The 25566-nt window shown below is 43.5% G+C and overlaps 2 protein-coding genes across 3 annotated transcripts in view; one reads left to right on the top strand and one right to left on the bottom strand.

The window, feature by feature from the left end:
* LOC126235920 (adenylyl cyclase 78C-like) overlaps window positions 1-25566 on the top strand; it is a 751097-nt gene that overhangs the window by 509625 nt on the left and 215906 nt on the right. The window lies entirely within an intron of this gene.
* On the bottom strand, window positions 2344-10693 carry LOC126235923 (uncharacterized). The gene is made up of 3 exons (XM_049944881.1): window positions 10564-10693; window positions 6906-7064; window positions 2344-3801 (listed from the first exon to the last, which is right to left on the bottom strand). Exons 1-3 carry the CDS (start codon window positions 10610-10612, stop codon window positions 3461-3463), a joined length of 549 nt encoding a protein of 182 aa, XP_049800838.1. The 5' UTR covers window positions 10613-10693; the 3' UTR covers window positions 2344-3460.

The raw sequence follows: 25566 nt of genomic DNA on the forward strand, positions 1-25566 counted from the left end.
ATGAGCAATAAAAAGAGCGGAAATTATGTTTATGTTGATGTGTGTTCCAATTTTCTGTACAGGTTCCGGAACTCTCGGAACCGAGGTAATGGAAAACTTTTTTTGATGTGTGTATTTACTTGTACGAGTTAACATTTTTCGCAGTGGCATTAATCAAGACGAAACATCGGTCTCGACCGCAGCTCGAAGCTGATCTGTGAGTTGCTGTTTCAAAGATCCAACCAGGAGTGGATCTGCTTTCTTCACAAATTCAGGAACACAGATCACACTAAATCCACAAATGTCTGAAAATTTCAGGATTTTGAACCGTATGCATTTTCACTCTAGTTTATTTACTTTTTGGTTGATCAGTCTGGATATAGCTGCTTTTAAATTGGCATTTAAATGTTGACTATTGCTCTATCGTCATTTGGAGGTGCACACGCAGCCGTCGTTACTTATAGGCTGATTTCAATTGGTTACTTTCACAACCTTTGAATAATACAAATTAATAACAATTTTTAAAAAAAATTGAACTCTGATGTTTTCAAACGACACTCTAATTATTATTGTAATCGATATCTCCAATAATTAGCAGAAGTAAATACACATTGTGGGCTATTTTACCAAGTATAAGAAGTTCTGAAGAAGGAAAGTAAAAGGATCGGGAGGGGGGGGGTGAGCGGGCAAAATAACTTCTGTTTCAGAATGGGGTTCGATCAAAAAAGTTTGAGAATCCCTTATCAAAGGCATTATCACAGCTGTGGACTGCATGAACATTATTGAGGACCGTCTACATCCCTTCATCCTTGTCTTCCCTCGCGGCGTTAGCATGTCCATAAGCGAACTGTTCGTGTCACAAGGCTAGAATCGTACTATAGTGGTTTGAGGAGTGTGATAGTGAACTCAGTTTAATGACTTTACTACCAAACTGGCTTGATCCGAACCCTATCGAACCCATTTGGGGCACTATCGGACGCCAGATCCGTGTCCAAATACAACCGACCTGTGATTTAACGGAATTGAGTGACCTGAGCCTAGGCATCTGGTGCCACATACCTCCGGAAAGATGTCAATGACTTTCGAATCCATGCCCCACAAAACTGGCACTTTGTTTTCTGAAGACGGACCAAGGCGATATTAAGCAGATAGTCACAATGGTTTGACTCATATGTGTATGTGAAAGTCTGCGTCCTGTTGTATTTGTTTGATGTGCTACGTATTTTATCAGATTCTTGCTTTAATGGAAAATACAGGGTGCATCAAAAAGGACTGTACAATTTTCGAAGTTTTTTAATTCCAAAGATCGATGAAGATGACCGAGATGGGATGGTTTACTATCAACCAGACGATGCACCACCTCATTTCCTTGCTGAAGTTCGAGGTTTTCTCGATAATCAATTCCCAGGTCGGTTAATTGGCCAAGAAGGGCCATTCGTGTGGCCACCTCGCTTCCCAGACACCACTGGATTTCTTTCTCTTGGGTTTCATTAAAGACCGTGTGTATATTCATCCCCTATCAAAAAATTTGACCGACTGAAAAATCGAATGTATGCTGCCGTTGCACAAGTTACCGCCGATTTGCTACAACGAGGTTGGAAGAAATTGATTATCGGTGGTATGTTCGCCAATAAAATTGGTAGTCACATCGAACCAAAATGACACTTGGCAGTTTTATGCGAAACTTGAGGTAGTTTGCTACAAAATGACACATCTACCGATCCTGTAAGTTACCTCAATAAATTTCTATATCATTCCAAAATTGTAACGTCCTTTTTGACTCACTCTGTATAGACATCTGTTTTGCAAGTTCTGACTTTCTGTTGAGTGCGAGAAACTGGTCAGTTACATATGAACTGAGGTACAGAGAATGAAATCCATTTAATGGTGGATTATCTCTACCTAATACAAACACCAAACGATTCTTAATGTGAATTGTACGACTTAACTATGGAAGATGTAAATCACACGTTCTTCGCACAAAGAGCTTATCATACCAATAAACAGAATTCTTACAACAATTTATTGGGTGCTATTATCTTTCATAAAAGTGACATTAATTTTGAAAACAGCAGTAAACTTCTAAAAAGACATACTCTTACTCTGCACATCTCAGAAACTCATACAAACAATAATGACACATTTTCATTGGCACCCTCTTGTATCCTTCGCTGGGAGAAGTGAATTTTGGAGGAATCTACCAAAGACGTTTCATTGTTGTTGCAATATAATTTTATTTGATCATCACAGAAATTTTCATACACATATTAATCTCAATAAATGCCTGGAGATACACACAAAATACACTTTATAAACTATCAGCTTTATTGTGCAGTCATGGTATGAAAACAAGTACTAGAAAACTATTATATAAATCTCAACTTTATTTGAAAGCCATGGTTATTTTACACATATAACAATGACATGAGAGCAAAGTGTACCTTAGCAGGTACATAAGTCAAGGATGTGTTGTCGATGAACAAGACGGCTTCCAGTAAAGCAAATGAATTATAATCGTTACGCCTCTCAGTCTTCACTCATCGTTCACAGTTCGGTATACGAAGAAGATGAGAGGTGTTATGGAAACGCACTTCAAAGTTCAGCTGTGGCCACTTGTCGCATCACCGCGCATAGGAGTGTAGAAGAGAAATGTGGAATGTAAGAATATTTAAACTCGACACGAGTTGATGACTCAGGATGACAGTTAAGAAAAATATTGAATTGTATGCAGTGTTCACAGCATCTGTTTCAGATCGTCACTAATTGTTAATTTGTGCCACTTCTTTGTTACAGTTACAGTTTTTAAGTACTATCCCGACGCTATTGTCAAAAAACACGTAACATACGGCAATAGTGGTAAGATCCAGACAACCCTACACATACTCCTGTCCCGATCACGGCCAATCACCCCATTCCCAACCCCTTGCACAATTTACCACGTAATGTCAAAAACTTATGATCCAGTCGCCTTCGCCCACTTCTGGGCTAAACTAGTCGAAGTGTAATAATGCTGTGTTTTGTAAATGTAATTTATTTTATAAGTGCTACATGTGTAGAACAGTTCTATTCCCGTAACTTTTACTTCCCTTTCCTGCTTTTAATTTTTAAACTAATGTTTCTGATAGGAATTACAAATACATCTAAAGTTCTAAATGTGCTAACTGCTCGAAAGTTTAAATTATGACACCGAAAATGTACATATTAGCAAAAATTTTCCATTCTTGTACAGGTATATTTTAAATTTTTCCCGTGATCTTCTGTTTAATAGTTACGCGTAATTTCTGAAGCCTTTTCCGGTAACTGCTGCTTGAAATACAATTTGGTTATCTGCTTCAATTATAAGAACACTCTCGATCGTGCCCGCTAAGAAGGAAACAAAACGAAGAAAAATTCGTCAATAAGGGACATTTAGCCGACACTGAAGCGATATGAGGATGGAAAAAAATTGGACCCGAACACTGTTCACCGAACCAATGTAGTTCTAGGCATTGCTGAAAGTTAGTCCAATAGCTAAACCCTCTACGTCAGTGTAAGAACTCACAGGGGAATACGAGGAAAATGTGCGCGTCATATACCAGGGATACATTCCGGTCGTCTTGAAGTGGAAGCTGAGGATGTAGTTGTATCCCAGACTGGTGAGGTACTGTCTAACGTATAGCTCGCCTCCAGTCGTGATATTCACCACGGGTATGTGGAGCGTTTTACCCATGCTGACCGTCCCATAGTATGAACCGTTGCCAACCAGGTAAGTCTCCGAACGGTCATACACCTCGTAGATGAGCAGTTCCACGTCTTCCACGTACGTTCCGTTCGCCTCTGGACCTGTCGGAAGGAAGAAAAGAGCGGTTTTAAGTTAGCTCGGCAGTAATTTCCACTTGCAGTTCCCCCATTTTCAGAACGGATAATAATCACTATGACTGTACCAAATGGATAGATTTTGTGCCTGCTTTTGTTATTGTTATCTGAGATCATTTATTCTAGAAGCAGAAACAGTTCTTTTTGCTGACTGTGCAGATATTCGAAACTAATTGATAAATTTCATTACCTGAAATCCTAAATAAAATATTCGTGAAAATTAATAAGTATTATCGGCAAATGGACTGTTGTCGAACTCAGAAACGCAACATAAGCATTTCCATGCGTATGAAGTCTGACCAAAGCATTAGAAATAAAGCATGATGGTAAATTAGTAAATGAAAGAGAATATTCTAAGTTCTTAAGTGTTTACATTGATAACCCAACAGCCTTATCACAGTGGGAACCCTGGTCAGATCACCGAAGTTAAGCGCTACTGGGCTTGACTAGTACTTGGATGAGTGACTGTCCGGGCCTGGAGAGTACGTTTGGCAAGCGAGGTGCATTCAGCCGTTGTGAACCAAACGGAGGAACTAATTGAATCAGAAGTAACGGCTTCGGTCACGAAAACTCACAGCAGCTAGGAGAACTATGTGTTGACCAGATGCACATGAGCCTCCATATCCGAACCTAGTGACGCCTATTGACTGAGGACGACACGGTGGTCGGTCGGTACCTTTGGGCCTTCCGAGGCCTGTTCAGACGGAGCTTCATACTGGTAAAAACCTGAAGTGGAAGCCATATGTTACAGATCTTCTTAAATGTCTGAGCTCTGCAACTTTTAAATGTTTTATTCCAGTCTTTGATCACAATGTCAATTCTTTTGACGATGACCGGTTTAAGTCCGTAATGACCATCCTCAGATCTCTTCTACACCATGTCCTAAAGTGATAGGCCATAATTGCGTCGTCAAAACATACAAATATAATCAGCACAGCATCGTCACATAGATCTAAAATAAGGTGTAGAATAGGCCACATCGTCCACACAGTCATTATTGCAAGACTGGAATAAAAAACATTTGACAGTATCGGATCACTGTTCGTATACTCGACTATGTCGCAGCTGGTCAGCGACTTTTGCCTAGCAGACAATATCAGAATTTGAAGCTGAATACATCATACAATGATTTTTTGATTCAGTAAAGTCTTATCCTTTCCCAGAGCAAATAATCATTGAAAAAAGAAAGTGTTTGTTTCGCACATGCATGTAATAAGAATAACATGTGCTGTCAACTCAAGAACTTCTAGCAGACAGCTATTTAAACAGTCGGACACACTGACAGAAGCACTAACAGAACTCTTATTAAGTTTGTTGTAAAAATTTTATCACGTTATTTACTTTGTGTATGGAAATAAAAGCTAAAGAGTGTCTCACATAAACGAATTGCATTATTTTATGAAATATTTAATTACCTCTCAAAAACATCTGCATTCGTACTCTTGAATGTGATACGTGAAGCAGAAGTGATTTGCAGTATCGTACACTTAGTATTAGTACAGCACAGAAAGAAGTTATTCAGCCATCTTCTTTGACCACTTACTGAGTGGTTACACCGGTTCCCGTCAAATCACCTAAGTTAAGCGCTATCGGCCTGGGCTAGCCCTTGGATGGGTGACCATCCGGTCTGCCGAGCGCAGTTGGCAAGCGGGGTGCACTCAGCCCTTGTGAGGCAAACTGAGGAGCTACTTGATTGAGAAGTAGTGGCTCCGGTCTCGAAAACTGACATACGGCCGGGAGAGCGGTGTGCTGACAACATGCCCCTCCATATCCGCATCCGGTGAAGCCTGTGGGCTGAGGATGACACGGCGGTCGGTCGGTACCATTGGGCCCTCAAGGCCTATTCGGGTGGAGTACAGTTAAGAGCTAAGGGTACTTCTTCATCTTCGGTAGTATGAGAGAGATCTATTTTACGGCAAGCTTTTTGTTTTCCATATCTTGAGGGGAGGTAATGTGGACCAAAACAAGCAAAAATTGTCCAGTAAACATGGGCTCTAAAACTCATACCCTAAGAGCTATGAACACTTGTTCCTCTACGACACTGTGAAACACATCTATTCTATTGAACAAGTGTTCATGGCTCGTAAGGTAGGCTTTCTAGAGCCCATGTTTACTTGTCTTTCTTTCTTGTTTTGGTGAGTACTACCACCTCTCAAACTATTGGACCCTTTTTTTAGCAGCCTGTGTAATACAGGTGTGTGTGTGTGGGGGGAGGGGGGGGGCGGGGGAGAGAGATAGAGACTGAACGACGTCATGAATATTTTTCACAGAGAAAGTGTGTTATAAAACTGGATTGTTTCACGTCACAATGAGAGGTCGCAGTTAGTATCCAGGGCGTGGTAACATGTTCAGTACCACCCCATGGACGTCACAGTTGGCAACAGAATTGCAAGTTGCTTTCTGACCCTGGTAGTGGTCACGTGGGTCTGGTGGATTCAGTGGTGTGCTCCCATTGAGCCACGCCTCCGGTGACTCCAAATCACGAGAACTCTCTCCGGCTTGCGATATAGGAAGGACGGCAGCAACCGCACGCCACTTGGAGCCTCATCGCTACGACACCGTCACTCGTGGTTGGTGCAGCGAGCCTCGTGCTGGACTCCGTTTCTTTCTGCGTTATTTGTAATGATGTGGGCTTTCACGCCAAATACAAACTTGCAGGCACTTTCCTTGACAGAGTGCGCACAAAATAACTTGGCCAGTACATGCGCAGACGGAGTCGTAGATGGGGGCACAGCGGCAGTGGTGCCGGCCAGCTCCGTTGTGACCAGCCACCGTGCGACAGGGAAGGTGGAGTTCAACAGCCGCAGCCTTCTCTCATGCGTATCAGTAGTCCCTGACTAGAGCACCGAATAAGAAAATCAGCGAATGAACTAGTGAGACAAAGCGCCCAGCTCAGCAGGCGACGGCAACTAAGCCCACCCTTTCGGCTCAAAAGTATCGACTCTCCCAGAGCTGAGAACGAGAATGCATTTCTGTGCAGGGGATAAGCTATTTTGCGCAAGCACTACAGCATTGTTCATTAGACAGATCGCAATAGAGTCGAAACAAGTGATTTTGTGTGAGTAACGTACCTGAGGACCAAGTCATCTGAGTTGGGATGATGAAAGAGGACACGTTGACTGGTACACCGAAGTACCAAGATTCATTATGAGCACCAGCTGTGGTACTGTAGAGCAGGTCGAATACCAACGGGTCTCGGACCACCTTCTCGAACCTGGGATACAGGTTGCCTAAAATAGAAAAACAGAAGACATTACACACCAGCGCTGCGGCCACTTGCCTCGATGTTAGTGGCGTCAAATAACTCTTCATCCGTACCCACTGGTAACTGTCGACGACAAAAGGATACGAGACGGGGATAAAACTCGAACCTGAAGAACCTGTTCATTTCCCATGATATGCCTGTAGCAGAGGGTTTTGTTAAATGCCTTTCACAGGAAGCACTGCAAGTGCTCAAGTGTTGCCCCATTTATTCACACATTCCTTCAAATTCCTTTTCACTTATTTATTTACTTAGCAAACTTATTGACACAATTAAAGTGTATGTCAGACCTGGATATGAAAATGGAAACTTTATTTACGTCGGCATTGCTCTTACCAACTGACCTATCCACGCACGACTCACGACCCGCCATCACAGCTTTACTTCTAGCAGTACCTCCCTCTCCTCTCCCCCCCCCCCCCCCCCTATCTTTCAAAACTCCACATTTTCGCTGTTATTAAACTTCCTGGCGTATTAAAATTGCGTGGCTAACCGGTAATTGAACCCGTAAACTTGTCTTCAGCGGCCAGCGGGCAGTAACAGCACACACTTCGCTGCAGGGTGAAAGTGTTATTCAGTAGATATTTATTTAGTATATGCAAGACGCAAAATGACCATGATATATTTAGACGTTGTTACTCTGACCGCCATAGTTGTAGGTTACACCGACGCTTTAAATTTGTTTCAAAGGTTTAGGCTAGATGATAGGATATGTCTTAAGACGTCAGAGAATAATTTCCGTATAGAGGCAAAAGCTGTAGACGATGTCTCACACGGGCTCTGTTGGACATTATGAGAACTCCACTGTCCGGTTGTCTTCTCTGAGGATAAGCTTCGTAATGGAACAGCGCTACCTTGTGCCATTAGAACGCCCTTATATGAAGTGGATGTCAGCCGTTAACTCATTTGAAAAAGTGTGGAGTCTTGGAAATCTTTTCAGATGCTACATGTGCATAGTGCGTTCGTTATTGACTGTGGGATATGGTACCTGGAACTAGAGATTGTCGTAACATTGGCATGTCTGCACTTATGTATGCTTTATATTGCGGTAACCGCTGGTCTATGTTTATTAGGATTATTTGCTGCTTTCGTTGCCATCTTCTAGCCCCTTTGAACCTATAGTAGTCAAACACTCCATGTACGAAAGTGGTCTGAAAAGTTTCCAACCGAACAAAGAAATAAGACATAATTTCTTCAATTTATTTTTAATTTCCAATATGATCTCCTTGTAAGTTTTTTATGCTTTCCCCACCAATGCTCCCATCTATTTAACCTGTAAAAATAATAGTTACTGCCTTTCTCTGTAAAATAGTTGTTTACGAATTTTATGGTCTCTTCATTCCACAAAAATTTTTGTCTCAAAGCTCAACTTTTAGCCAAGTGAAAAAAAAGATCTGATGAAGAATGAGGGTAGTCAAGCAGCAAGCAGTGAAACCGCAGTTCGTGATTTCCGCCATGGCAGCCGCTGAGGTATAAGACGGCGCAGAATGAGCAGTCGTTGTACGAAGTATACGTTGAGCTTCCTCATCCCCAAATTTTTAGTCAGTGTCTGACAAACACGATGTTTAGTGAACCAGAATGAAAATTTACACTCTGCAGCGGAGTGTGCGCTGATATGAAACTTCCTGGCACATTAAAACTGTGTGTCGGACTGAGAATCGAACTCGGGACCTTTACCTTTCGCGGGCAATTGCTCTACCATCTGAGCTACCCAAGCAAGATTCACGTCCACTCCTCACCGCTTTACTTCCGTCAGTACCTCGTCTCCTACCTCCCAAGCTTCACAGAAGCTCTCCTGCGAAACTTGCAGAACTAGCACTCCTGGAATAAAGGATATTGCGGAGACATGGCTTTGCCACAGCCTGGGAGATATTTCCAGAAAGAAGAACTGCGGAAGTAAAGCGGTGTGGACGCAGTGTCAGTCGTACCTGGGTAGTTCAGAGGTAGAGCACTTGCCCGCGAAAGGCAAAGGTCCTGAGTTCGAGTCTCGGTCCAGCACACATTTTTAATCTGCCAGTAAGTTTCATATCAGTGCACATTCCGCTGCAGAGTGAAAATTTGTTCAAATGTGTACGAAATCTTATGGGACTTAACTGCTAAGGTCATTAGTCCCCAAGCTTACACACTACTTAACCTAAATTATCCTAAGGACAAACACACACACCCATGCTCGAGGAAGGACTCGAACCTCCGCCGTGACCAGCCACACAGTCCATGACTGCAGGCCCTTAGGGTGATGTTTCACTCTGGAAATGTCCCCCAGGCTGTGGCAAATCCGTGTCTCCGCAATATCCTTTCTTCCAGGAGTGCTAGTTCTGCAGGTTTCGCAGGAGAGCTTCTGTGAAGTTTGGAAGGTAGGAGACGAGGTACTGGCGGAAGTAAGGCGGTGAGGACGGAGCGTGAATCAGGCTTGGGTAGCTCAGATGATAGAGCACTTGCCCGCGAAAGGTAAAGGTCACGCGTTCGAGTCTCGGTCCGGCAAACAGTTTACAAATAGTTCAAATGGCTCTAGGCACTATGGGACAACATCTGAGGTCATCAGTCCCCTAGAACTTAGAACTACTTAAACCTAACTAACCTAAGGACATCACGCACATCCATGCCCGAATCTGCGACCGTAGTGGCAGCGCAGTTCCGGACTGAAGCACCTAGAACCGCTCGCTCACAGTGGCCGGCGGCACACAGTTCTAATCTGCCAGGAAGTTTCAAGTTGTTTAGTTATGCTCAAAGCCTCTGTTATCTCTTTAACGCTGATTCGACTGTTCTCTAGCAACATTTGGTGAACTTGAACAATGTTGTTGCCCGCATCTCGTGGTCGTGCGGTAGCGTTCTCGCTTCCCACGTCCGGGTTCCCGGGTTCGATTACCGGCGGGGTCAGGGATTTTCTCTGCCTCGTGATGGCTGGGTGTTGTGTGATGTCCTTAGGTTAGTTAGGTTTAAGTAGTTCTAATTTCTAGGGGACTGATGACCATAGATGTTAAGTCCCATAGTGCTCAGAGCCATTTGAACCATTTTTTGAACAATGTTGTCGTCAGTGGTTGAGGTTTTTGGCCATGCCGAACGTTCATCGTCACCCAAGTTTAAACTCAGCTGCCCTAAATTTCACGGTGGTAAATGATTGTGCAGAGTCCCTGTAAACAGCAACCTATTACTGTTTAATTTGCGTAGGCATACTAATTTTCATAAACAAAAATCTAATGACAGCTCGATCCTCGAACCTATCCATTTTCACAAAAACACGCGCATCGAGCCATTAAACCGACTGTCAAACAACAACTGTCCGTCCAGAATAGCTGAAATTTGGGTGAATGCGTTAACAGGTAAGCGCCTACTAATTCCTCATCTTTTGTTGACAAGTGCTGCCATCCTCATGACGGGGTCGGAAACTTTTCAGACAACCCTCGCACAGAGAATTTCCACTGCGATAGAAGAAAAGTTGCAGACATCCTTACGCTCACGTATCTTACCAGAGCACGCAGCCACCAGCAAGAAGGCAGCGATCGAGTGGCGGAGCATGGCGTCTTCGAGGTGCAGTGTCAACCACAGTCCGTCTTCCGGCCGACGTTTATATGAGTCCCCCAGGTGCTGTTAGCAGTGCCTGCGTGCCTCACGGCATCCGCCAGCGCCAGAGCTCCGAACAACAGAGGAAGCCGTCTTCTTCCGCTGCTCTGTTCGCCGTGTTTGCACAGCACTCATTCAGGCAACAGCCATTGTCCACAGGCGCTGTGCGAGAGTTGGCACATACTCAGACGCGTGGGCTCATACGGTGGCGGAGGGAGAGAGAGAAAACGGTGGCATGTCGGATAGCTAAGATTAGCGACTCAGTAACTCTCATGAAAAAGCTCTCGTGAATCACATGTGGATGTCAATCAAACAACAGGCGCCAGTCCAAGGGGCGAAGAGATGGGTGGCGGAGGCATGGAGTCATGGCACCCCTCCCCAAACTACACTGCTGGCCATTAAAATAGCTACACCACGAAGATGACGTGCTACAGACGCGAAATTTAACCGACAGGAAGAAGATGCTGTGATACGCAAATGATCTAGCTTTTCAGAGCATTCACACAAGGTTGGCGCCAGTGGCGACACCTACAACCTGCTGACATGAGGAAAGTTTGCAACCGATTTCTCATACACAAACAGCAGTTGACCGGCGTTGCCTGGTGAAACGCTGTTCTGATGCCTCGTGTAAGGAGGCGAAAAGAGCACCATCACGTTTCCGACTTTGATAAAGGTCGGATTGCAGCGTATCGCAGATTGCGGTTTATCGTATCGCGACATTGCTGCTCGCGTTGGTCGACATCCAATGACTGTAGCAGAATATGGAATCGGTGGGTTCAGGAGGGTAATACGGAACGCCGTGCTGGATCCCAACGGCCTCGTATCACTAGCAGTCGAGATGACAGGCATCTTATCCGCATGGCTGTAACGGATCGTGCAGCCACGTCTCGATCCCTGAGTCAACAGATGGGGAAGTTTGCAAGACAACAACGATCTGCACGAACAGTTCGACGACGTTTGCAGCAGCATGGACTATCAGCTCGGAGACCGTGGGTGCGGTTACCCTTGACGCTGCATCACAGGCAGGAGCGCTTGCGATGGTGTACTCAACAACGAACCTGGGTGCACGAATGGCAAAACCTCTTTTTTTCGGACGAATCCAGGTTCTGTTTACAGCATCGTGATGGTCGCATCCGTGTTTGGCAACATCGCGGTGAACGCACATTGGAAGCGCGTATTCGTTATGGCCATACTGGCGTGTCACCCGGCGTGATGGTATGTGGTGCCATTGGTTATTCGTGTCGGTCACCTCTTGTTCGCACTGATGACACTTTGAACAGTGGACGTTACATTTCAAATGTGTTACGACCCGTGGCTCTACCCTTCATTCGATCCCTGCGAAACCCTACATTTCAGAAGGCTAATGCACGACCGCATGTAGCAGGTCCTGTACGGGCCTTTCTGGACACATAAAATGTTCGAATGCTGCCCTGGTCAGCACATTCTCCAGATCTCTCACCACCTGAAAACGTCTGGTCGATGGTGGCCGAACAACTGGCTCGTCACAATACGCCAGTCACTAACTGTGGTATCGTGTTGTAGCTGTAACTGTACACGTCATCCAAGCTCTGTTTGACTCAATGACCAGGCGTATCAAGGTCGTCATTACGGCCAGAGGTGGTTGTTCTGGGTACTGATTTCTCAGGATCTATGCATCCAAATTGCGTGAAAACGTAATCACATGTCAGTTTTAGTAAAATATATTTGTCCAATGAATACCTGTTTATCATCTCCATTTCTTCTTGGTGAAGCAATTTTAATGGCCAGTAGTGTATATTACACGACGATAGTTCAATAAGTAAGCCAACACTTTTTTTTTGAAAAGCAGGATAGTTTTATTCAGGATTCCACTAAAAATATTATTCCCCAATCTTTTTGCTACAAAAGTCTATATTTTTCAACATAATCTCCGTTCAATGCGACTGCCTTACTTGGAGAGCCTGTGTGCCCACATAGTACTATTCCACTGGTCGACGTGGAAGTCAACTTCTTGCTGCAACAATAACTTCCCCATAATTCACGTACTGCTTCCCGCGGCGTTTTTCCGTACTCAGGCCAAACAGATGAAAGTCGGAAGGTGCGAGTTTTGGGATGTAGGGAGGATGAAGGAGAACTTGCCAATGGAGTTTTGTGATCTCCTCTCGTATGAGCAGACTTGCGTGAAGCCTTGCGTTGCCATCTGTTCACGGCTGCGCCGGCGCCGTTCTGCCCATGTGGGCAATTGCTGACGGTACGCCACATTTTAACGTCCTGTCCGAATTTTAATCCACTGCGCGTTGATCTTGGCCTGCCATGTACCCTGGATGCCATTTTAGCGCGTTCTTCGTTTTATCCACTTGACAAACCTGTCTAAGGACATTTGATTATGCTGTTTTTTTTTTTAATCCTATGCCTGTTAATATGTCTTTTATAGTGTTGTCCCTTTTAGTTGCTGTTTTAACCTTGTGCCTCGCAGTGCATTCCTAACTTAGTCTGGGCGCTAATGACCATTGTAGTTGTGCGCCCTATAACCACAAAAAAAACAAAGTCATGCCTCATGCGGTACTTTTACTGCATGAACTGTGGAAAAGTATTAAGCGATAAACTGTTTGCCTTTCATTATTTTGTAGGGACTGTCAGCGAGGAAAAAATCTCGTAATGATTTCAAATTACGTGTAAATTTCGGTAGAAGTCACTAAGACCCAAACCTCCAGATGTCAGAAACACAGATCGGTACCAAACATTGTTTATGTCGATAGACTATCAACCAAAATTCCGATATAGTTCGTGCTATGTGCTGTCGTCCAGTAGAACATGCGTAAACGTTAATTAAAAATAACACCAGAACTATGGAGCAAAGGAAAAGCATAACTGTGCAATTGTAGATCTCGGGTAGGTGGGTTTCGACGCTTGCATGGAAGCTCAGCGAGTTCGGTTAGAGTGTTGGCTGGTCTCTGTAATAAAAAAATTGAGTGAAAGGATCCACAGCGATCTTAAACGGATGTCATGTGATGTCCGCTACGACCAGATGCAACGAAAGAAATGGAAAAAAAAAGATTGGTAGAACGTGAGATTGTCATACTGAAGGTCCTGTGGTCAAACCCCACTAATAACAGTGAAACTATTATATGGGAGAACATTTTCCTGACACGTAATTTTTCGGAGTTTTTAGCAATGTTCTTTTGGCAGTCTGTTTTCGCTTCGTTAGGTGAATGTAGCGAATCCATAGAGTACATTTCTGTAGACAGATGTGGTGTTCTGTCGGGCATGTGCGACAGAACATCACACCCATCTACTCAAATGTACTGCGAAAGCAGACTGCCAAAAGAGCATTGCTACAAACTCCGAAAAGTCCTTTTACACGTCAGGAAAATGTTCTCCCATATAACAGTTTCACGCGTAAAAACTTAAAAGAAATTACCTTCGGTGGGCTTCGATCGCGCACCTTCGGAGCTGCAATCTCACCCTCTACCTACTCACTCACGCAAGATCTACAATTGAATCACTCACAGTTAAGCTTTTCCTTTGCCCCTAGTTCTGGTGTTACTTTTAATTACAGTTGACGCATGTTCTACTAGACAACAACACACACCACGAACTAAATCGGTGTTTTGATTGATACTCTATCGACACACAACGTTTGGTACCGATCCGAGTGTCTGACATCTGAAGGTTTGGTTTTAAGTGCTCTCACTCTTAAATAATGGGTGAATAAAGTCTGTAAATTCGTAATTTTTGACCCCCACCGCTTTCACAGGTGTGTGGTTCTTACCTCCAAAGCGATTGTTGCCTGACAGTAAGGTCGCTGTGTAACAAGTACAGTTGAAATTGGTCCAGTGGTTTAGAGGGAGATGTGGAACATACATACACACATACATTTTTATAATATATACAGATTTCCCGCCGGCCGCGGTGGCCGAGCGGTTCTGGGCGCTTCAGTCCGGAATCGCGCGACTGCTACTGTCACAGGTTCGAATCCTGCCTCGGGCATGGATGTGTGTGATGTTCTTCGGTTAGTTAGGTTTAAGTAGTTGTAAGTTCTAGGGGACTGATGACCTCAGATGTTAAATCCCATAGTGCTCAGAGAGATTTGAACCATTTGAACAGATTTCAATCTGAATTTCAATCCCAGTTCTGAACCCATATTTTCTATCCATCTTTGCTCCTTTGATGTGCAGTATATACTGATTAGCTGTGCGAAAGACTGTATGCCTACTTACACCCATTTTAATCCCAACACTTCATTCTTGCTATTCCATCCTTCTTGTTCCCTCTTGATTCTTGTACATATTGCATATGACCCTTCTAGCCTGTAGTTTATCACCGCTTGTAACTCTTTCCCTGAGAATTTCCAACGTCTTGCACCATTTTACATTATCAAACGGTTTCTATACGTTGGGAAATCTTTCGCACGTGTCGTGGATACATGTCTCTCCCTCTACATTTCATTTTTTAGTCATAATTACGTCTACCTCTCCAGTCCGTCAGCTGTTCCACTGGCTTGTTTCCCTGTCTCTATTAATAATAGTCAATACACATCCTCATTACAACTGCATGTCTCACGGCCGCAAATCAAGAGTGCTGCTGCACACTTGCTGTAAACTCTCGTGTTCCCACACAATCATAAACTTAGAACTGGAAACTATAGTTTATGAAGTGAAGTCACTTGAACATTTGGTGGAGGCCGACGATCTTGATGACGAAAGAAACTGAAGAGTTCGTGCTCTGAGTCACATTCAGATTCGTTTAAACAGGTGCTGGTTTAGACTTCACAGCCGTCATTCGATTTGAAAAATAACAGCGACGCACAGGATGCACAGTTGTGACTGAGCTAATTAGCGAGAAGCGAACAGCTGAAATGACGGGAAAAGTACTTGGCGCTACTGAGGTTCTTGCCATAAGGATGTGATCGCCTGGGTCCAGTTCCCAGAAATCTCGCTGAATTGTTGGCATCAGTTGAGCAGTCATGTTACAGGATGGCATGCCTTCACACTTTCGAAGTCTCGTAAAGTGCAAGCCACGTTACGTCAGCGCCATCGTCAGGGTGAAAGAGTGTATTTCACGCTACTGAGTTTATGTCTCTAACTCAACTGCTGATGAGCATACAGGGTGAACTAGAACTGCACCGACAAACTTTCAGAGGTTGTACAGAGACGCGTTCTGAGTATTTTGGTATAACGGAGTCAGGTTCTCCAGAGGCTTGTTACAGAGTAACATTGTTCAAAATGGTCCAAATGGCTCTGAGCACTCTGGAACATAACATCTGAGGTCATCAGTCCCCTAGAACTTGGAACTACTTAAACCTAACTAACCCAAGGACATCACACACATCCATGCCCGAGGCAGGATTCGAACCTGCGACCGTAGCAGTCGCGCGGTTCCGGACTGAAGCGTCTAAAACCACTCGGCGACCGCGGCCGGCCAGTAATATTGTAATTACGACTTGTTCGATTTCTTGTCAAATCATCCTTGTTTCTTTGACTAACACCTTCACAGCAGCGAAGAAGCCTGTAATATGCTATAACAAAACCGTACGTGTCGTAACACAGATTGACGCAACAACTTTCAGACGAGACAGTGTACTGTGACATATACGAAATTGCAGTGCCTGTGTTATTCCGAATGCAACTGCATCGTAATTCGGCGTAAGAAAGAACAAAAATATCGTATTTATCCGCCGACACAGGGCAAGCAACTTTCAAGTAAATTGTCTCACCTGTACATGAATATACATATGGATGTATGGATGCATGGTTGACGACATTTGGAAGTTTGGCCGTCAGGTGTGTTTGGATAGCCAAATCATAAGGTGCCTGCTCGCGATAAGCGGGAAATCCGGGTTCGATTCCCGGTCTGGCACAAATTTACAAATTCGTCATTCCATTACACAGCTGATGGTTACCCATATTCGCAACTGGGAATAAATTCCATGTACTGTGATGTGGTTGTCGTATCTGCCGGAACATCTCAGCTTAGCTTCATTGTGCCTCTTCTTCCACTGCGTTCAGTGAATCCATATACGAGATGCATATCGGCCAACTCTCCATCAGAAAACCTGTCCATACAGCTGTGTATCGCTGTTAACGAGCAAATAACACTGCCGAAAAAACTAATCGAAGACAGACCCGAGCTATAATGAATGCAAGCTTGAAGGGGAAGAGTAAAATGGGTGCTGTTGTTGTTAATTAAAGGTACTGTGAGCGAATGGGAACAAGACACGCAGCGCATTCCTTGGAATACAGACAGAAAACTAAATGGTCCAGTCACGTTAATATGACCTAGGTTCGACGTCAACGTACTATAACCAATCACAGACGGCAGGTGGCAGCACTGGCAGTGGAGGGTATATTAAGCGTGTGGGGGGATGTGGAAAATAGTGCTGTCGTTGTTGGAATGCGGAAACGGGGCGATTTATCTGACGTCCAAAATGGCATGATCATTGGCTTTCGGGCCAATGGTAAAAGCGTTTCTGGAGTGGTTAAATTGGTAAACTGTTGGCATGCTGCTGTGGCTACATTATATTGTCAATGACAAAATGACACAATCCAAAACCGGCACTGAGGCAACTATGGTGCACCACATGATGATGGTGAAACGAGTACGGGCGAGTAAGTGTGCAACTGTTGAGCAGCTGACCGCCCAGATGAATCAAGGGGCTGCCAACAGTGGTTCAAAAATGGTTCAAATGGCTCTGAGCACTATGGGACTGAACTGCTGTGGTCATCAGTCCCCTAGAACTTAGAACTGCTTAAACCTAACTAACCCAAGGACATCACACACATCCATGCCCGAGGCAGGATTCGATCCTGCGACCGTAGCGGTCGCGTGGTTCCAGACTGAAGCGACTAGAACCGCTCGGCCACTCCGGCTGGCGCCAACAGTGGCTCCTCAACTGTCGTTCAACGAACGTTGTTGCGTATGTCCCTCATCAGCAGGCGCCTGGTTCATGCATCCATGTTGACCGCCGTTCATTGGCGAAGGCTGGAATTCGCACGCCAATACCGGAACTGCAAGTTCACAGTGTGGCCTTTCCACATGAATCTTATTTTACGCGTGTACGGCGTGAAACGTCTGAAAGCAAACACCATGCAGCAAATGTCAGAAGAATCTAGGCCAGATGAGGGAGCCATATGGTCTGGGGAATTTTTTCGTAGCATTCCCTCTTGTGGTATGATCATTCCGGAAGAAACGATTAACACAAGTATGCATCTATCCCTGGAGATTATGTCCACCCCTACACACAATCTGTTTTTCCTCTGCATGGTGACATCTACCAGCAGGACAATGCAATGTGTCACACAGCTCGCAGTGTACGTCCGCTGTTCGAAGAGCACCAGAATGGGTTTACCGTACTCCCCAGACCACCAGTCTCCTTGGATGTGAAGCCATTCGAAAATGCTTGGGACCACTTCGATCGGACTGTTCACGCCAAGGGTCCTTAACCGAGAAACCTATCGCTGCGCGCCGGCCCTTTGTGGCCGTGCGGTTCTAGGCGCTTCAGTCTGGAACCGCGTGACCGCTACGGTCGCAGGTTCCAATCCTGCTCGGGCATGGATGTGTGTGATGTCCTTAGGTTAGTTAGGTTTAAGTAGTTCTAAGTTCTAGGGGACTGATGACCACAGATGTTAAGTCCCATAGTGCTTGGAGCCTATCGCTGCTGGCCACGGCACAGGTGTCGCTAGGGCTCCAAATTCCTATCGGTACCTTCCAGAACCTCTTTGATGTCTCGCAGCAGGTGGTTATTCAGGCATTTGACAGGTGGTCACATTAATGTGACTGGACAGGGTACATTGTGATTTTTAACTAGCTCTTCCGTTTGACAAAATCCCTCCAGATGCTCACATTCTCGACGGGCCAGATCCCCTCTACACCTGTACACAGTTTTGAGGAACAGGAAGTACACGAGTTATAATAATCCGTCACGAGACCGGCGTATGAATGACTTCCCAGACCCAGGTGCTCCCGTCGTCGTTTCGTGTAGCACGACATCCGGCCGCGCCAAAGGCCTAAGCATCAGACATTCTCATCGACTTCCGTTCGCCCACCAAGACTTTGTGCAGCCGCTTGTCTGGGTAACGCCATTCTCCAGTCACTGCGTGCACTCATTTGTTTGTTAGTACACATTTACACTTGCATTCTATAAACTGCAGTGAACTGCATAACAGAGGATCTCCCGTCTTGTGTTACATAATTAGGGATATTTTTTCCATTTTTCCGCTCACATGGTTGCAGATGACATGATGTTCGCTAAAAACTGTAACATACAATAAATAAGGTAGTATGAAAGTATTAATAGAAAACTATATTTCAAAAGACGAATGGTAAAAATGTAATAATGTTTTACTGTGTTTGTATAACCATGCTATTTTCTGCATGTTTTAGATTAAAAAAAAACATTGGTGATGGTGATATTTGTCGCCGAAACTAGTTTGGGATAATAAAGAAATAAACGAATAACAAGGTGTTTTGCATCAAAGAGGACTCAATTTATGATATTACTGTGAAGATTACTCTTTGTAAGATGCCTAATTTTTTATGATGTTATTCTATGTGTTAATATTTGTAAAGGAAAACGATTTATTTGAAAAACTGTGGTCAGAGAAAAAATTGCTAGGCAACATTATCTGTGTCTGCGATGGCAGCACTGTGGAGTGATAGAATCTTTGGCAGTCATTGGTGGAAAGTTGGCAGGCGGGTCTCGTTGAGTGTAAGTGTAATCCATGGATGCACTTTTGGAACTATCTGAGTTGCAGATTTATTACGAGGAGGAATGATGACTCAGACCAATGGTTGGATAGCATACGGACATAAAAAAGCTTTTGAAATGAAGAACAAGATATTACTTGACAAGGTAAAAAGATTATATTTTTTTAGACTCGTATTGTTGGTCCACTTCACACTCGTCACAGTCGAGTTTTTGATAATTATTCTATTGATTGCTCTTCTGAGTTAATTTGCTGTACCATGGAGGTTATTAGATTAAATGAATTGTCATGTTACAGTCTATAATTGTTTTCTTTTTTTTATAAGTTTCTCCCTAACTGAAATTTCAGAATATAAAGGTTTAGTCTTGTGTTTCATTAGCATTCTGTGTCAAGATCATGAACCCAGTTTCTCTGGACCAACTGTAGTTAGTTTTTAACAGTATTATTTTTAACTGTTGCGGAGTCTTGGTGTGTTGCTGTTTCTGCCAGTACTTCATTTTGCAGGTGAGATGCATAATACGTGATTGTTTCATTTCCTTTGCGCAATGTAGGTTCTGTCAGTTTCTTTATTTTACCAGGACCGTATGTCAGTGCAGAAATTTCCTTGTGTTTCAAGTTACATTCTTATACAGGTCGAAATTAAAGTTGTTTTTTTTTTTTTGTACAGTTTCTTTCTTTCTTCAAATAGTTCGCACTGATCAAGTCTACTGAGCGTGAAATTATTGGTTTGCTTGTTTATTTGCTTATGAATGAGATCGGTTTCAACACACACAGAATTCTTTTCAATTTCATGTAAGTGATGTAGCTTTGAGCTCAGTAGCACACTTAGGTTGTCATTTCACATTCCCATGTTTCTGTTTACGATAAGAAATGTGCTAAGTGTGCGTCTTCCTACACCATTTCATTGAGCACTTTCTCTCCTTAAAAAACTCAGCTTGTTCAACAATGCATGCAAAGGCCAAAATCTTAGTCATACAGTTATAAGGATGTTATTGTTCTTAACATAAATGGCATATTTGAAAAATCTAGCACTATTTTTCCATTTGAGGGCACTCCTATCTACAATCTGACTGGGACTCAGGGCTCGTGAAAACGAAGTCACGAACGTCCGACCGAGTGCTTACTCCAGATTAGTATATGTCACTTACCACCGAATCTAACCGCATTGGTTGCTTTAAGATTTATGCAGCACAAACAAGCAAAATAGCGAATTTTAAAACAAGAGCGATCCCTTTATACGGGAAGGTTTTATCTCAGTTGAAACAATGAGAAGATGCGCTAGAAAACATGACGACGTATCTTTCCCTTCCCTTTAGTTTGTGTACTATGGGTCCGCGTAGAAGAAAACGGGCAAGTAGATGCACAATCCTATATGGAAGAACGCGAAGGCCGTAGGTTCATTAATGAAAACCAGTACATATTTACCCTTCAAAATGACTGGACTTCCTGCAAAAGAAGCATATGATGGGAAACATCATAGAAAGAAACAGAAAAAAGATGATACTGAGAAACTACTGAAGTACAATACAGTCGCACAGCAACAAGTTTTTATGATCAACTAAGGTTTGAATAACCAACGAATAGATAACTTTCTACGTATCGGGACGTGAATGTGGCAAGGAAGCTACAACATCTGAAAAGGTAAATGCTAAGGCTCACTCTATATATATTGCGGATCAGTGAAATGAAATGGAAAGAAGACAAGATTTCTAATCAGATGAGTATAGGGTAATATAGCCCGCCCGGCTAGCCGCGCGGTCTAACGCACTGCTTCCCGAGCGGGAAGGCGTGCCGGTCCCCGACACGTATCTGCCTGGCGGATTAGTGTCGAGGCCCGGTGTGCCGGCCAGCCTGTGGATGGTTTTTAAGGCGGTTTTCCATCTGCCTCGGCGAATGCGGGCTGGTTCCCCTTATTCTGACTCAGTTACACTATGTCGGTGACTGCTGCGCTAACACTGTCTGAACGTAGGCGTACACCATACATACTCTATAACGCAAACATTTGTGTTACACTCGTCTGGTATGAGACGTTCCCGGGGGGTGGGAGGGTGGGGGGTGGGGGGGGGTCCATTGGAGGCCGAACCGCACAGTAACCCCGGGTTCGGTGTGGAGCGGCGGTGCGGTGGGTGGACTGCTGTGGCATTCTGTGGGATTGTGAACCACTGAGGGCTACGGCGGGACGAAGCCTTTCCATCGTTTCTAGGTCCCTGGTTCAATGCACAATGCAATGGGGTAATAGCAGCAGAAAATAGTTTAACAGGAGTAAGATTCGTTATGAATAAGAAGGTAGATTCGATAATGAATCACTGAACAGTTCAGCGATAGGGTTGTTCTCAACAGAATCGACAGCAAACCGACACCACACCGACAACAACAGTTCATCTGTATCTACATCTACATGGATACTCTGCAAATCACATTTAAGTGCCTGATAGAGGGTTCATTGAACCACCTTCGCAATTCTCTGTTATTCCAATCTCGTATAGTGCGTGGAAAGAATGAACACCTACATCTTTCCGTACGAGCTGTGAATTCCCTTATTTTATCGTGGTGATCGTTTATCCCTATGTAGGTTGGTGTCAACAAAATATTTTCACATTCGGAGGAGAAAGCCTGTGATTGGAATTTCGTGAGAAGATTCCGTCGCAACGAAAAACGCCTTTCTTTTAATGATGTCCAGCCCAAACCTGTATCATTTCAGTGACACTCTCTCCCATATTTCGCGATAATACAAAACGTGCTGACCTTCTTTGAACTTTTTCGATGTACTTCGTCAGTCCTGTCTGGTAAGAATCCCACACCGCGCAGCAGTATTCTAAAAGAGGACGGACAAGCGTAGTGTAGGCAGTCTCCTTAGTAGATCTGTTACATTTTCTAAGTTTCCTGCCAATGAAACGCAGTCTTTGGTTAGCCTTCCCCACAACACTTTCTATGTGTTCCTTCCCGTTTAAGTTGTTGAGATATACATGCCGACGTCGTAAGCAGAAGATGAAGAAATAGGGAAAGTATATGAAGATATTGAAAGGGTAATACAGTACGTAAAGAGAGATGAAAATCCGGTAGTCATGGGGGTTTGAAATGAGGTTAGAGGGTGAGGGGTAGAAGAAAGCGTTATGAGAGAAATAGACTTGGTGGTAGGAATGAGAGAGAACAAAGAGGAAGTGATTTCTGCAATAAAGTTCAACTTGTAATAGTGAATACTCTGTTCAAGAATCACAAGAGGAGAACGCATTCTTGGAAAAGACCGGGAGATATGGGAAGTTTCCAGTTAGTTTACATTACGGCTCAAATGGCTCTGAGCGCTATGGGACTTAACATCTGTGGTCATCAGTCCCCTAGAACTTAAAACTGCTTAAACCTAACTAACCTAAGGACATGACACACATCCATGCCCGAGGCAGGATTCGAACCTGCGACCGTAGCGGTCACGCGGTTCCAGACTGTAGTCCCTAGAACCGCACGGCCACACCTGCCGGCAGTTTACATTATGGTCAGACAGAGATTCAGATATAGAATTGTAAAGCGTACCCAGGAGCCAATATAGACTCAAATCACAATTTCGTAACGATGATGAGTAGGCAGAAGATCAAGAGAATAGTGAGAAAGAATCAACGCACAAAGATGTGGGATACGGAAACACTAAGGAATAAAGAGACACTCTTGAAGTTCTCTGAGGCTATAGATATTGCGATAGTGAATAGCTCAGTAGGCATTTCGGTTAAAGAGGAATGGACATCTCTGAAAAGAGCAATCAAAAAAGTTGGAAAGGAAAGTATAGGTTCAAAGAAGGTAACCGTTGGGAAACCATGTGTAACAGAAGAAATACTGCAGTTGATCGACGAAAGCACGAAGTACAAAAATATTCAGGGGAATTCTGGAACACAGAAATAAAAGTCACTTAGGAATGAAATAGATAGGAAGCGCAGGGACCTAAAGTGAAATGGCTGCATGAATAATGTGAATAAATCGAAAAAAGATATGATTCATCGAAGGGACTGACCCAGGATACAGGAATGTTACAACAACCTTCGGTGAAATTAAAAACAAAATTGATTTATTTATTTATTTATTTATTTGTTTATTGTTCCGTGGGACCACATTTAGGAGAAGTCTCCATGGTCATGGAACGAGTCAATACATGAAATTATAACACGATTGTAGAAACAGATGAAATGAAATATAAGAAATATATTCAGGCGACAAGTCGTTAGTTTAAGTAAAGAAAATCAAGAATGTAACACTGGAATTTGCTTAATTTTTTAGCTCTTCCAGGAGCTCCTCGACAGAATAGAAGGAGTGAGCCATGAGGAAACTCTTCAGTTTAGACTTAAAAGTGTTTGGGCTGGCCGGCCGAAGTGGCCGTGCGGTTAAAGGCGCTGCAGTCTGGAACCGCAAGACCGCTACGGTCGCAGGTTCGAATCCTGCCTCGGGCATGGATGTTTGTGATGTCCTTAGGTTAGTTAGGTTTAACTAGTTCTAAGTTCTAGGGGACTAATGACCTCAGCAGTTGAGTCCCATAGTGCTCAGAGCCATTTTGTTTGGGCTACTGCTAAGGTTTTTGAGTTCTCGTGGTAGCTTATTGAAACTGGATGCAGCAGAATACTGCACTCCTTTCTGCACAAGAGTCAAGGAAGTGCATTCCACATGCAGATTTGATTTCTGCCTAGTATTAACTGAGTGAAAGCTGCTAACTCTTGGGAATAAGCTAATATTGCTAACAACAAACGACATTAAAGAAAATACATACTGTGAGGGCAATGTCAAAATTCCCAGACTATTGAATAGGGGTCGACAAGAGGTTTTCGAACTTACACCATACATAGCTCGAACAGCCCGTTTTTGAGCCAAAAATACCCTTTTTGAATCAGAAGAATTACCCCAAAAAATAATACCATATGACATAAGCGTATGAAAATATGCGAAGTATACTACTTTTCGTGTTGAAATGTCACTTATTTCAGATACTGTTCTAATGGTAAATAAAGCGGCATTTAGTTTCTGAACAAGATCCTGAACATGGGCTTTCCACAACAGCTTACTATCTATCCTTACGCCTAGGAACTTGAACTGTTCCGTCTCGCTTATAACATGCCCATTCTGTCTGATTAAAATGTCAGTTCTTGTTGAATTGTGAGTTAGAAACTGTAAAAACTTAGTCTTACTGTGCTTTAGCATCAAATTATTTTCCACAAGCCACGAACTTATATCATGAACTACATTATTTGATAATGTTTCAATATTACACACGAGATCCTTCACTTCCAAGGTGGTGTCATCAGCAAACAGAAATATTTTTGAATCACCTGTAATACTAGAAGGCATATCATTTATATAAATAAGAAACAGCAGTGGCCCCAGCACCGACCCTTGGGGAACGCCCCATTTAACAGTGCCCCATTGGGACTGAACATCATTACCACTCTCAATATTGCGGAGGATTACCTTCTGCTTTCTGTTCTTAAAGTAGGAGGCGAACCAATTGTAAGCTACTCCCCTTACTCCATAATGTTCCAACTTCTGCAGTAATATTTTGTGGTCAACACAGTCAAAAGCCTTCGTTAAATCAAAGAAAACACCTAACGTTCGCAACCTTTTATTTAATCCGTCCAAAACCTCACAGAGAAAAGAGACTATAGCATTTTCAGTTGTTAAGCCATTTCTAAAACCAAACTGTACATTTGACAGCAAATTATGTGAATTTAAATGCTGCAGTAACCTTGTATATACAACCCTCTCGATAACTTTAGCAAACACCGATGGCATAGAAATAGGTCTATAATTGTCAACATTATCCCTGTCTCCCTTTTTATAAAGTGGCTTCACTACCGAGTTATTGGGCGTCTTTTGAAGCTAGAGACATAATTCAGTTCCCGATGACAATAAGAACGCAATAAGAATTCCACTATTAAATGCAGAGGAGAGAGAACGGATGGATGGAAAGAGTACACTGGGGGCCTCTATGTGGGGTAGAACTTGTCTGAAGACGTGGTAGAAGAAGAAACAGGAGCCAACAGGGAACAGATAGGAGATCCAGTATTGGAAACAGAATTTAAAAGTGCTTTGGGAAACTTAAGATCAAATGAGGCACAAGGGATAGATAACATTCCATCGGGCAGTGGCAACAAAACGACTATTCACGTTGATGTGTAGAATTAGAACGTATGAAATTGGCGATATGCCATCAGACTTTCTGCAAAACAGAATTCATGGCGGGTTACATCAAAC

Source organism: Schistocerca nitens, chromosome 2 (assembly GCF_023898315.1).
Source record: "Schistocerca nitens isolate TAMUIC-IGC-003100 chromosome 2, iqSchNite1.1, whole genome shotgun sequence".
Taxonomy (NCBI): Eukaryota; Metazoa; Arthropoda; class Insecta; order Orthoptera; family Acrididae; genus Schistocerca; species Schistocerca nitens.

Bases quoted from the DNA above. Each gene is read 5' to 3' on its own strand.
- LOC126235923 (XM_049944881.1), bottom strand. From the start codon at position 10,612: ATGCTCCGCCACTCGATCGCTGCCTTCTTGCTGGTGGCTGCGTGCTCT. The intron at 7,065-10,563 runs GTAAGATACGTG...TTTCTATTTTAG, and splicing joins GCTGGTGGCTGCGTGCTCTG to GCAACCTGTATCCCAGGTTC. The intron at 3,802-6,905 runs GTACGTTACTCA...TCCTTCCGACAG, and splicing joins TCAGATGACTTGGTCCTCAG to GTCCAGAGGCGAACGGAACG.